Here is a 13,804-nt window from a genome sequence, read left to right on the forward strand (position 1 = left end):
CCTCACAGAGGCCTGGCATCCCCTTCTCAGAAAGCGCAGCCGTCTCCGCTGGCCCTGGGGTGCTGGTGACACTCAGGCTAGGGGCACGGCCTCCGAGACAGCTTCTGTTTACTTCTCATGAGTGTTCTTCACGAAGGCATCTTTTAACTCTTTCTGTAAAAAAGGTGATCTGAATTTATACAAAAAGGTGTCTTCTCTACCGTATCTTCTGGGATACGTCTTTTTATGTTAAATTTGAACATTCTGTGTGATCAAAATGCTGGGTTAACTTAGTGCTTCTTTTTACAAGCTGAATTTACTTTGATTTAAATTTCCCAGGTGTCATAGCTGTTTTTTCAGAGTGTGCGCGTCTCCTTTGTCTGTGCAGAACTTACTAAAGAAGGAAACGTCACGGACTGTAGTTGCTCATCGCTGCAAAGGCGCATGCCCTTTGCGCGGAGAAGAGCCACTGTGGGACGTGGAGACACACACACACACACACACACACCGCCCCCCCGCCCCCCCCGCCGAGGCCTCCCATCTGTCCCCCCCCCGCGTCGGCTGCTCCAGCTGCCAGACCGACTGTCCCAGTTGGCTCAGAAGTGTGCAGTGTGCTCCTGGCTTCTGCTCCACGTGGCTCATCTGCAGGGCTCTCCCAGGCTGCACAAGTGACCCACCCTGAAGGCACATCGTCCCAGGGCTCTGATGCGCTCAGCCGGGCTCCATGTGGGCCTCTCCAGTCGGATGGAGCCGCATTCCGAGAGCGAGGACCCCAGAGAAGAGGTGGAGCTGGATCCACTTCTGTGAGCTGGGCTTCCGAGTCAACAGTGTGACCTCCACCCTGGGCATGTCCACACTTGGGCGTGGGGACGGGCAGTGCGGAGGGGACAGCCTGCCGTGGGTGTCAGGCCCTCAGCCGCCTCCCCCCACCAGTTCCCTGAGCAGGAGAGCGTGGCCTGGGGGAGGCGCAGACGGCCATGGTGAGACAGTCCGTGTTTCCTGGGGCACTGCTGTCACGGCATCGCTGCTCCGCGGGGCCGGGCACACCCTCACGGATGAGAGCTGCGTCCTCGCTGCGGGGTGAGCGCTGGACTTCGGGGAGCGTGCCTGGATTTCATAGCGTAGAGAGCTGGGCATTTTCAACACTTTCAGGTATTTTCTCGAACAGGAGAAAATCAGGGACTGACCGTGAACCATAACACGGGGTTGTACTTGGCAATGAAAGAAGCAGAACCTCGGGCACGAGCATCCCGCGTTCCCACTGGTCTGGAGGCCTGTGTGTGGAGCGGCCGGCCTGGCCTCGTCAACACAGGCCTGGCGGCGTTGTTCGCGCTGCCCCCAAACTTGGAAGCAGACAGTCTGTACCCGGGCGTGAATGGGTGTGGCCATCTAATCAAGTTCCCTTTTCTTGCGTTTTATTGTTTTGATTTGCTTACCTCGTGTGGTTTCTAACCACTTATTAAGTTATACACGTGACTAGAGCAGTTTTCATTTCGCATGGCCCTCTGCGTCTCAGCTGCGTTGCAGGCCTGTATCTTTCTCTGCAGTGGTCCTTGTTTTTAGAGCCTGTAAATGGTGTAGGGAGATTCTTACCTCTGCCTGTGCTGTGTGTGTTTGTCATAATTTCCAGGTAGGGTTTCTACTCTAGCAAATCCAGATTTGTAGGGCAAATTAATGCCATCCGCGAGGTTGCAGGTACCTTTACAGAACTATTTATGTAGAAGTTGCAGTGCGCATCCCCTGGATTTTAAATCCTTGGTAGCCGTTCAGAGCAGTGGCCCGATGACCTCATGAGAGTTTGAAGATAACACAGCCACATTCAGTAAGACGTCAGAGTCCTCTCCTGTTCCTCCACTACCCTGTCCCTTAGTTCGCGTCAGATTCACATATTTATTTTTGCCAAGGTCCTTTCAGAGAAATGGGCCAGCGCTGCTGCAGACTGGCCAATAAAAGGCTAACTCTGGGGTTGCAGTATAATGTCAGAAGTGAAACAAGCATCGTGTTTGTTTGTTTAAGGGTTGTTACTTAAAAATCTGAATTGTGTTTAAGCTCCGTTCTCCGGTGAGGAGTGTGTGTAAGTCACAGTTTTAACCCCTTAAAACAGCCCTCCGCTCCCCAGCAGCGCGTCAGGAAGGAGCCCGCCCCCGCCTGTGCCTTTGGCGGGAGCTGCCTTTAGGCCCTGCCGTGGTGGCCGCGGAGCTGTCAGCCAGGAGAGCCCTTCCTTCCCTCGGGGGAACTGGGCACCTCCGGCTTAGACATTAACGGGGAAATAGACGTGATGTGCACCCACGCGCTCTCGCCTGCCGGTCGGGCACCGGCCGCCCCGCCCCCCGGGTCGGGTCTGCGGGAAGCGCCGTTCGGGCTGGGCTGGACTCGCGGCCCGTCGGCGTGGGTGGAGGCGGCGGCGTCACGGGGCCGCGGGGCTGTCGCCGCGCGGTCCCTGCGCCGCCCTCGTCGTGGGGCTGCGGCCTTTCGGCCCAGCCGCTCCGCTGCTCCCGCCCCGGGGTCGGGCCCGCGCGGAGGCCCGCGGTGTGCCTTCCAGCCCCTCGCGCTGCCCGCTCCTTCTGCCCTCCCGGGGCAGGCGGGGAGGTCGCTGCGACGCCGCCGCCCCCGCGACCGCTGTTGGACCGAACCCCTCTGTTCCCTGGCGTTTCAGGAAAGCGCCTTTCGGTGCCGGCAGCTCTGCTTTTATTGCTGGACGCGCGCCCTTTCCCCTCCTCCCCGGGGTTCTGCTCAGACGAGGGGTCCTGGGGGAGGGGCTGAGGGCGCTGTCACCCCAGCACCGGCTCCTCGTCGCCTCTGTGACCGTGGTCGCCTCTCTGGCTGGCGGAGCTCGGCTGCTGCGTGACTCGCTGGAGCCAGAGCGCGTATCGGGGGACCTTGATGAGCAGGAGCGGCCCGGGGCCCTCGGGGGGCGCAGCGCTCAAGAGGCCGGTGAGGAACCAGGCGCCGCGGTGCTCCCGGGCCACCGCGCCGCCCGCCGCCCACCGCGCCGACCCGGCCGCCGCGCCCCGCTCGCAGACCGTCCGCGTGGTCACCGTGGCGTTGAGGGCCCGGCCGCACTCCCCGGGGTCCACGTGCTTGACCAGCAGCCGCGCGGGCTCCAGCTCGGGGCCACGGAGGGTCCAGCCGCCCAGCACGCCCGGCCGCGGGATGAGGACGCGCTCGGCGAAGTCGGCCTCGGCAGTGCAGACGGGCCGCCCGGCGTCGGGGCAGCGCACGGGCTGCGCCAGCTCCAACAGGGCCACGTCATTGTCCCCCGTGTCCTCCTCGAATCTCGTGTGCACGTGGACGCCCTTCACCTCCACCGCCGGCGGGGCCTCGCGCGCCCGGCAGCGGGAACCTAGAAGGAGGCGGGGGGTCAAGGTGACAACGTGCGCCCCGCCGCCCGGCTCCTGCGCGCAGGGGACAGGGGCTACCCCACAGAGGGGCCTCTCCCACACTCTCCTCTAGGAAACCCAGTGAGGTGTTCGGGGGGGGGGTGGGGGCGCGGGTGCAGAGCGCAGTGCGGGTTGCTGAACCGGTCAAAAGACTAGGAAGAAATTAGGAGGAACCTCTCCAAGCCAATCAGAGCTTGGCTTTTCGGATGTCATTTTCTAGGCCGACGTTCTGTTGACTGAAAAGTGTCTGGGGCTGGAGCGTATATTTGCGGGTCCTGGGAATCGCTGTGGAGCAGCTCACAGCACAGCCCAGGCCCCGGGGTGGACAGGGATCCGAGCTGCCCCACGTCAGTATCAGTGCCTCGCAGTGACAGTTTCACCAGCTGTGATTTCCTCCTTAGACTAAACATTCCGCATTTGTCTGCCTGCTGTGCCCAGAGTTCCACTAGGTGTCCCCGTTGCTTTATGACTTTGTGAGGAAGATAAGCTCAGTCTGTATTGCATTAGAAACAAAAATTCTAGATTAAAATTTTTGTTTCTACATAGGATAGTTTTTACTTCCAATGTGATCTTATAAAAATGAATGACAGGGCTTCCCTGGTGGCGCAGTGGTTAAGAATCTGCCTGCCAATGCAAAGGGACACGGGTTCGAGCCCTGGCCCGGGAAGATCCCACATGCCGTGGAGCAACTAAGCCTGTGCGCCACAACTACAGAGCCTGCGCTCTAGAGCCCGTGAGCCACAACTACTGAGCCCACGTGCCACAACTACTGAGCCACAACTACTGAGCCCACGTGCCACAACTACTGAAGCCTGCGCACCTAGAGCCCGTGCTCCGCAACAAGAGAGGCCACCGCAATGAGAAGCCCGCGCACCACAATGAAGAGTAGCCCCGGCTCACCGCAACTCGAGAAAGCCTGCGTGCAGCAACGAAGAACCAATGCAGCCAAAACTTAAAAGATAAATAAATAAATAAATAAATCTATTTTAAAAAGAATGATAAAATACTTACTTGTTTTCACACTAATGTTTCTGTACAAGAGTGAACATTTTGCTGTTGTCAGTACAAAATTGTCCTGTATTAGAACACCTCCACAGAAGTCTTCTCCTTCAGAATTTGTTAGTTTTACCTTTAAAAACCAAACAGACAATAAAGAGTTGGTGCCAGTTTTCAGGATTCGGGTCAGTATAGTGTCGTGGTTAGGAAGATGGGCGCACACCCCTCCAGCGAGCCCAGCCCAGCCCACCCACTGCTGAGGCCGCCTCAGCGCACGGAGTGGAGGGGCGAGAAGGGGTGAGTGATGGACACTTGGAAGATGGACGCTCAGGAGGACAGGCAGCAAAGGTACGGTCCCGCTGGGGACAGATCCCCACCTCCACCCCGCCTCTCACTTGATGTCCCCTCCCTCGGTCCTTTCGGGTCCGGTGGTCACTGAGCTCTGTCCGTTGTCTGGCCAGGCCTCCACCCAGCAGCCGAACGCTTCTGCCCCGCTCCACCTGCTTGCGAGCAGCAGGGCGAAGTAGACGCGTTCCACACATGGGCACACGTGCGCACACGCGCACGCACGTGGGGCTGAGGCAGCCCCTTCACCAAAGGGCCCTGTACAGCTCTCTGTCGACCATGGTGGTCGCTGTGGTTACTGGGCACTTGAGATTGACTGGTCCAAGCCAGGATGTGCTCCAAGAGTAAAAGGCTGTACACCCCAGAGGGCAAAGGCTTAGTTGAAAGAGAAAATGTGAGTGTCTCTCATTGTTTACTATTCATTACATGTTGAGATAATATTTAGATGTATTGAGGTAAGTAAAACACACTATCAAAATTAATTGCACCTGCTTTTACTTTTATGCACGTGGCTACTAGAAAATTTAAGTTACGTCTGTGGCCGATATTGTGTTTCTATCGACAGGGCTGTTCTAAAGGACAGACGAGACAGAAGGGGATGATCTGCATTAAGGGCCTGGGTTGCAAGGAAAATGCAAAATGTAGGTAACCCAAACCCATGTTGGCGGCATGATTAGAAATAATACTTACTTTGTGGAGTCACTAAAAAAGCAAGAAAAGGATAAAATATTGGGCAAAATAGCAGATGAGCCTAGTGGGAGGTGCTTGAAATAATTTGGGAGAAGGGTAAACATTATAACTTCAGGTATTGCTAAGTTAGATATGAAAGTTTCAGTGTCAAGGGTGGTCACTGGATGAAGAGAAATAGAATATTTAGCTTCCAAACCAGGCAAGGGAGAAACAGGAAAATAACAGAAATGGTGCCGAAGAAGAGACGTTTCCTGAACATGGCAGCGGAGCTGGACTCCGCCAGCTGGTTGTGAGCAGGGCCCAGGCCTTGCTCTGGCTCTGGACCCACCGTGTCCACCCGAGCGCCGCCAGGATGCCTATCTTCTGAGAGCAGCAACATTGGAAACGGTTTTTGGACTCTAAGAAAGGCCTTGGATGGCTGTAAATAAAACTATGTTTTTATCTGGTGCAAATAATGAAGACACTGAAGCTGTGAGTTCAGAATGAGAAAGTGCTTTGAAGTGTGATGTTGAGATTGTAAGTAGTTCACCTAAATCAAAGAAGGTGGAGATGACAAATAGGATGAAATCTGTAACAAAAGATTAAAACACATTTATAAAATGTTTCTGTTACCTGCCACGGGAAAGTCGGAGGGTCCTGCTCGCATCCCTGTGACGCCAGGAGGCCGTCAGAGATGAGGGCTCCGCACGCACACCTGTCTTCATTGTGGCCACATGAAAAGAAAAGTCAGTGCCTCCCAGGGCAGACGTCGGGTTTATCTGTGGCGCTGACCCTTCAGCCTATTCCTGGATGCCCGCTAGGTTGAGATAATTCACAGAGCAGGTGAGATTAAACGACCTGCTCTCAGGGACTGAGAAGGCCCCGGGCAAGCCCAGCAGGGGACTGGGAACCCCCGGCCCAGCCACAGTGGAGGAGAACCCCGCGCCCAGCCACGGAGGAGGAGGACCCCCCCGCCCAGCCACGGAGGAGGAGGACCCCGCGCCCAGCCACGGGGGAGGAGAACCCCCCCACCCAGCCACGGGGGAGGAGGACCCCGCGCCCAGCCACGGAGGAGGAGGACCCCGCGCCCAGCCACGGAGGAGGAGGACCCCGCGCCCAGCCACGGAGGAGGAGGACCCCGCGCCCAGCCACGGAGGAGGAGGACCCCCCCCCGCCCAGCCACGGGGGAGGAGAACCCCCCACCCAGCCACGGAGGAGGCGGACCCCACACCCAGCCACGGAGTAGGAGGACCCCCGTGCCCAGCCACGGAGGAGGAGGACCCCCCGCCCAGCCACGGAGGAGGAGGACCCCCCGCCCAGCCACGGAGGAGGAGGACCCCCCCAGCCACGGGGGAGGAGGTGGCCTGTCAGAGGTCCCTGCAGGAGGAGGCCCAGCGGAGGGGACTCACCGTGGGGGATGCAGGATTTGTGGTCCTGGCCCAGCTTATGCCCCTTCGCACAGCTGCACGTGTAAGACCCCGGCCCCGGGTGGCAGAAGTGCTGACACCCATCCGTCCTCAAAGGGTGACATTCATTTTTAGCTGAAAAGGGAAGAAGGGAAAACCAGACATGTTACCCTGGGCATAGCCACTCTGAAATCTCCTTGCGCACTGGGACTCTGGCTTTTCCTTCCAAACGTCGCCAGGCAAGCGTTTCGACTCCCGCGTCAGGAAGGGGCGAGGAGCAGTCAGGGCTCCGTCCTCAGAGCAGCAGCTCGGTTGCGGGGGGGCAGGTCTGCAAGTCCCTCGCAAGGATCCTCGTTTCCCGGCCGTGGGCTCACTTCCCGCCGCAGCAGCCGCTCCCTTTAAGGGGCTTCTTCCAGGTGGGCATTGGGATGAAGCTGGAAGCCCTGCTTTGGCGCGAGTTGCACTTGGGGCGTCCACACAGCACTGGGCGGGGCGCTCAGGAGGCAGCTGGAGTCCGGGGATCCAGGCTGGACGTAACGTTCGTCCCGGAAACGGGCTCCGCGTTGGCCCTCGGGAGCATTACGCGAGTTTACTGCCGCACGAACGACCACTGACAGGAATTGGCGCCGCCCACCCCCCACGGATAGTCTCACGATGTTGAAGGGACATCAGCTGATGAGGCTGCAGGCCGGGTCACGCACCCACGACCCAGAGAGCCGGGTGCGGTCCCCTCATAGGCTGACCACCCCAGACCCATCACCCCCAGCGGGGTCAGCCGGGCCCCGGGAGAAAGGAGAGTAGATCGCGAATGGTCTGGACGGGGCGGGGGGCTGGGAGGAAGAGGAGGGGACCCCACGGGGGAAACAGGGGCCGTTCACAAGGTGTGATTCCCAGCGGAAAGCCGGGTTACCACGGGCCTCCTCCTGCTCATCCCCGGGGGGGGGGCTCGGTGTGGCGGAGGCCGGGGACGGGGGTCCGGGGGCGGGGGCGGAGGCCGGGGCGGGGGCGGGGCAGGAGGCCGGGGGCGGGGCGGAGGCCGGGCGTGGGGGGGGGGCGGTGCTCACCGAAGGCGCAGTCCCGGCCGTCGTAGCCCGGGGCGCAGGTACAGGTGTAGCCGCGGATGGTGTCCTGGCAGGACCCGTTGTTGAGGCAGGGCCGGGAGACGCACGGGGAGCCGCCTGCCGATAGGGACGTGAGGACAGCCTGCGGGTAACACCCTCCGACGTCCCTCCAGGACCCCCTTTCCTTGCTGGGCGGCCACGTGACCAGCGCCGGCGCCTCCTCGAGCTCTCCTGTCACTGTGGTCCCCGCAGGGACGCCCAGCATCCCCCAAGCCTCGCCTTCCTCAACCGGGTCTGACCCTTCAGCACGAGGCCCAAGGGAGCCCGGGAGGCCGCTCCAGCTTCCCCCTGATCCCGGCGGGACCTCGGGGCCTTTCCCACCCTCGTCCTCGGGCAGTGCCAGGCCCTTCCTTTGGGTCAGGGGTTCCAGGAGCCCAAGGCTCGAAATCTGGAATCCACTGGCCTCAAATTAGCAGCCCTCGTGAGCCAACTGCCTCCCCTGACCTTAAAGGGAGGAGAAGAGGAAAGAATTCTGGAGTAGGTGGAGGAGACACTTACCCAGATACGTCTTCCAAAATTCATCCTGTACAAGAGAAACATAAAAGTGTTACAAATGGGACATCTGTGTTCCGTGTTTTCTCCTGTGGCCGGGCTTGAAAATAAGAAAATGTTGATTTTATTCACTTCATAGGAAAATACTGGTTGAAACGAAGAATGTAAAATTCTTTACATCTACTTAATATCATCTTTAATACACCCATGTCCCAAGTCCCATTCAGTATTTATTTACGGTGACCCATTTGAGGAAGGGAAAACAGTCTAAGACGTGGCACAAACACCACGGCCTCGCGAGGCCCTTTCCCCTCCCGGGCCTGTCTCCATGGCCCCACTCCGCAGAATGCCTGAGGCAGATGTAGAAAATTCACATCACTTCTTCTGTTTTATAAGCCAATTCAACAAGGATTAAAAATGTGGGGGGGATGTTAACTTGGGGTGGCGGTACCTAAAATTAGGAGAATTACTCAGACTTAAGGCCTGGAGGGTAAACATATAAGTAATTGCATCTCCCCAAATCATACTCGGACTTCTAACAACTCAAGCACAACTTTACCAGGAAGTTTTAATTTCTCTTAGTTTGATTAAAGATCATTTTCTTATACATGGGCATTTAAGAAATTATGATTTTAAAATACTTTAAAAATATATTAGAGAAACGGGTCAACATTTTGTTCAGAATCACCTTTAAATATTGCTGCTTTAATATGTAGAACTGGGAAGTCTTTATTACGTATTTTACTATTCTGAAATATTTACACACAAATATTCAGGCCCTCTGTTTACTGATTGATAAGCTTATGAGTAACTGAGAATGGCAAGTTCTCAGTTGTATTATTCAGAGTGTATGTGTTGTCGCTTGTAATCCAAGTTATAGATTATGAGAGATGTTCTTACCACGTAGGCATCCTAGGGAGGATCTTTGCGTTGCTGACACATTGAAACAATTACATCTTTATTAAAAATACTAAATTCCGTCAGAGTCCTGTCAAGCTGAGTGACCTCTGTGAGGAGTCCGGCTACTCAATGTGCTAACTTGCTTAATCTGAAGAGTTTAGGTGGTGGGACTGAGCTGCCATCCCGGGTGCCCCACTAACTGGCTGGGGAAAGTGATTTCACTTCTGTGTCTCTGTTTCCTCATCTGTACAATTAGGATTAGATCAACTTCCCAGGTAAGTAAATAGGTTAATTAATTTAGTTCAGCCTCTTTGAGAAAATATGTCCTCTAAGGCAGCGGAATAATCAGAAAGCGTGTGAGTCTGTGGCAGGGGGGATACATACAGTGGATGCGTCATTTTCAAATACTTCTCGTGCTTCCTCGTAGACACAGATTTCTTCGTAACATTCCTTTTCTAAATTTCCCTCAAAGAGCTCTTCCAAAAGGTAGGAGCTGGCTCGTTTCCATCTCACCAGAATTTCATTTGCTTTTGAGGTGGGAAGAAACACTGCAGAACAAGACAGGCGTGTAGGCGCCTCAGCGTGGGCGGGCAACCCAAGAACTCCCACCCACATCCTGAGGGCCAGGCTCTGCGGTGCTGGGAGGAGCAGACCCAACGGTTGACCCTCAGACCCGGGAAGAAGTTTACCTCCTGCTCACCACGACGTTGGGCCCCGGGCCCCTTACGTGCAGCCAGGTGAGTAGGAGTGAGCTTAGAACAGGAGGGTGGGAGCCCGCGAGGAAGGGGTGGAGACCGGGTTTGAGAGGCTGCCCCCTGGGCAGTCCTCTGCCAGGACAAGAGCCCCCGATTTCTAGCTGGGCACATGGCTGCGCGGACAGACTCCCCTGGTGCTAAGGGTGGCCGCATGGCTGAGCGCTGGCCACCAAGATGCAAACAGAAGGGCTAGGCAGCAGGTTCCTGGGAACCTTCTTGAAAAAGACAACTGGCGTGGCCCCTGGCCGTTTCTTTGTCCCTCTCTCCATCCTGCTACCTGGGACACAGATGTGATGGCTGGAGCTCTAAGCATCATTCTGGAATATGAGGATGAGGATCACAGCGGGGAGGACTGAGTAGAGCCACCTCATAAGGACACCAGTCATTGGATTTAGGGCCCACCCTAACTGAGGATGATCTCCTCTTAATTAATACACCTGCAAAGACCCTATTTGCAACTAAGGTCACATTCTGAGGTTCTGGGTAAACATGAAGTTTGGGGGACACTGCATAGATGGTGTCCACAGATTTCTCCACTGTGAGGAAGATGTTTTGGGATAGGAATGTCCTGTCCCCCAACAGTCTTTAGCCGAGTGTTTTCAGCGTCAATGAAGTAGTTTTTCCTGAATCAGTTATTACCATTTTAATTGCAGAAGAGTGACTTTACACCCCTCTTTCCTTCTGCACTTACTAATCGTCATTCTGCTGTAAAGGAGAATCTTTTCCCTGAATGCTTTGTGTTGATTCATTTATTGAATGGATTTTAAAATTCCAATGAATATTTTTTCCATTTCAGAAGTTCTGTTCGATTCTTTTTCACATCTGTTTGGGCATCTTAATGTCTCCTGTTTTCTTGCCGTACCTCTATCACATGTCCTGTGTTCTGTGTCTGGGTATCAAGGTTTTTGTGAGTCTGATTCTACTCTTTTTCCTGCAAGTTTCTGGTTGTCTTCTTTCCTTGTGTGTTTGGGTTTTTCTTTTACCATGAGAGGCCCCAGGTTGAGAAGGGAGCCCGAGGCAGTGAGGACCCATGTCTCCCCCTGACGTGACCCTGGATCGTTGGGGTGTCACTGCAGTCACAAGCAGTCGCCGCAGACCCCTGAGCCGACTGCAGTGACTGCTTCTCCGGAGAGGTTTCTCTTTCTCCACCCAGCACCAGCATCCCGCCGCGGAGCTTGTCTCTTTCCCCCACGTGGTGCCAAGCGTGGTCTGAGCTGGGGTGGGGCCTCCTCCTGGGTCCCCTCGCGCCGTGTAGGCTCTGCGCCTGGGGCTGCGGGGAGCCGAGGGTGGTGGGCGCTCCACTGCCTCGTTCATTCTTTTGCTCCCGTCGGTCTTTCCCCTCGTGCCAGGCAGGGGCATGTAGCAAACATGGGATAAAATACTTACTCTGCTTTCAGCGTTATCGGGAGGGTTTTTCTGGGTATCTCATCTGTGGCCCCTCCAGGACAGCGTTTCACGAGTCCTCGTTTATTTAGGCTGCTTCGGCCGTTTACCTCGTACACGATCGTGCACAGTTGTACGCGGCTGTGAGCTGTGTGCTGCCGGGGGCGGCGGGGGTGGGGGTGTCTCTTACTGAGATCTCATTCCGAGCTTTGGGTTTTATTCTAAAGGTTCCACTGACTGTAAGAGGAGCCTTGGCCGAGGTGGGCAGCGCAGCCGAGAGAAGCGGTTGCAGGCCCTGTGGTCACGAGTGTCCCCGGACATTTAGGACATTGAAGGAAAGAGGTTATGATCATTTTAATAATATACTTATTTAACCCAATAGATCCAAAATACTTCTGTTTCAACACACAACAATTGCTAAAAAACTATTAATTTGAGTTTGCATTCTGATTTCTGTGCTAAACCTCTGCAGTCTGGTGTGTTTTGAGCTCCTGGCGACCTGACCTTGGCCGCCGGTTGGGTGCGGGGGCGCGTTGGCCGCGTGGGCGGCAGGGCTCCAGGGCCCCCCATCTGCGGTCGCTGGTTTGGGTCTGAATGTGAAGGAAGGTTGAGGACGGGGAGAGGCCCGCGGGCGGGGGGGCATGAGGGGCTGGGGTGCCCTCCCGGCGCCCCCAGAAGCCGTGCCCTACCCAGTCCTGAGCCCCGGAACCGGCGGCCGGCTCCACCGGGGCCCCCGGGGCCCCCGAGGGACACGGTCGCTTCCAACATACTCGTCACGAGCGGCGAAGAGACGGGAGCTGGGCTCAGATCATGCTGGTCCCGCCGGGGGCCCTCGGCTCCCAGAAAAAGCCCCCGACCCACCCACCCGCAAGCCTGAGTCAGGAAGGATGCCCAAGGTGGCGCCTACCTGCGGGCTGGGCGCCGCGCGGCGCGAGGAGGGCGAGGAGGGCGAGGAGGGCGAGCGGCGGCCCGCGGCCGGCCATGCTCAGCCCGCGGCCAGAGCGCCGCCCGGCTCGGCTCGGAGCGGGTGCGGACGGGAAAGCAGCCCCGCAGAGGAAGGCCGCCCGCGGAGGCCAGCGGGCAATGCAGTGTCCTAGAGGCTTCAGTCCTGCCTTTTTCCGTTTAAGGCGAAGAGGGCAAGACGGAGAAATGAAAGGCCGAGGCCGACAGGGACGGAGCTGGGGCGGCTCCTCGGGAGGAGGTCGGAGGTCGGAGGTCGGGGGTCAGGAGCCGAGGCGTCCCACGGGAACCGGGCCTGCGCCGCGGGGGCGGGGAGACACAGTGGCACATTTCGCCGACAGATAAGGCGGCACAGCGCGGTGGGGGGTAACCCGAACAGAGCGGGGCAGCGACCCCCTGCCCGGGGTGGGGCTGGGGGTTAAGGCAGACCCTCGAGGGCGGGCGCCCTCCAGGCCGGTCCAGCGGGGCTCCTGTGAGGGGCTGAGGAGCCCAGCACCTCCCGGTGAGACCAGCTCTCCTGGGGCACCAAGTGCCAGGGGAAGCGGGCCTGGGGGCCGCTCGGGAAGAGCCTCGCGCAGCGCCACGAGGGGGTAGATACTCTGACCTCCGTCTGAGGGGACAGCAAACTCATCCCCCCTCACCGAGCGGGTCAGCACGAGGCCCCCCGGGGGCGCTCTGCCTCTGTCCCTCTCGGTCTCTGACTCTGGCTCTGGCTCTGTGTCTCTGTCTGTCTGTCTCTCTCCCTCCCTCCGCCGGCAGCCCGCACACCGGGCTTCCCTCCTGTTAAGGGGCCCCTGACGAGCACCCGCACGGTGCCCTCTCTCCCCGCATCCTCTTGGTTTCCTTCGAAGGCTCGTGTAGTGTGTTTTTCCCAGCTGTTTTGTTCTTTCTGACGTGGGCACCTCGGCGACCAGGGCTGAACCCCGTTCTTGTCAGGAGCCCTGCTTCCCGTCCGCATCGTCGGTGAGGACACACCCCCACTCGGTGATGCGCCCCGGGCTCTCCTGATGCAGAGCTACCCCGTCCTGTTTGTAATTCAAGTCCGATGCTCGGGATGACTTTCCCCAGGGCTCTGGTACCTCCATCAGGGTCTCATGGTGGCTGTGAGGATCATTCTAGAACGGAAACATCACCCTCCAGCCCCAAGGGCCGGGGGCTGCACCTGCAGCGGGTGGAGGCCTCCAGGGACCCTGTGTCTGCAGGTCTCCGGCTCTCTAAGCCCGCCCCCTCCCCCTGCCACCCGGCTGCCATACAGCTGCTCTGCCCTCCCCGCTCCAAACGCGGCTCTGTCCCAGGCATGTCTTCACCCTGCCCCTCAGGGACCGCGGGTGCCGATGAGCGGTCCCTCACTCTCGGGAGGGACAGTCAGACCCTGACCGCCACCGCCCCCCGTGGTTCCTCACGGTCGGCTTCCTGCT

At 57.8% G+C, this 13,804-nt stretch overlaps 1 protein-coding gene across 1 annotated transcript; it reads right to left on the minus strand.

Annotated features, from left to right (window-relative positions):
• Window positions 1-187: 187 nt before the first annotated feature.
• On the minus strand, window positions 188-12,659 carry PROZ (protein Z, vitamin K dependent plasma glycoprotein). Its single transcript, XM_067713789.1, is given in 9 exon segments — window positions 188-2,759; window positions 2,762-3,322; window positions 4,371-4,488; window positions 6,003-6,088; window positions 6,779-6,910; window positions 7,840-7,953; window positions 8,395-8,419; window positions 9,673-9,836; window positions 12,334-12,659. Coding segments are annotated over 9 exon segments (1,323 nt in total). The 5' UTR covers window positions 12,410-12,659; the 3' UTR covers window positions 188-2,712.
• Between the last annotated feature and the right edge of the window lie 1,145 nt (window positions 12,660-13,804).

Source organism: Pseudorca crassidens, chromosome 18 (assembly GCF_039906515.1).
Source record: "Pseudorca crassidens isolate mPseCra1 chromosome 18, mPseCra1.hap1, whole genome shotgun sequence".
Classification (NCBI taxonomy): domain Eukaryota; kingdom Metazoa; phylum Chordata; class Mammalia; order Artiodactyla; family Delphinidae; genus Pseudorca; species Pseudorca crassidens.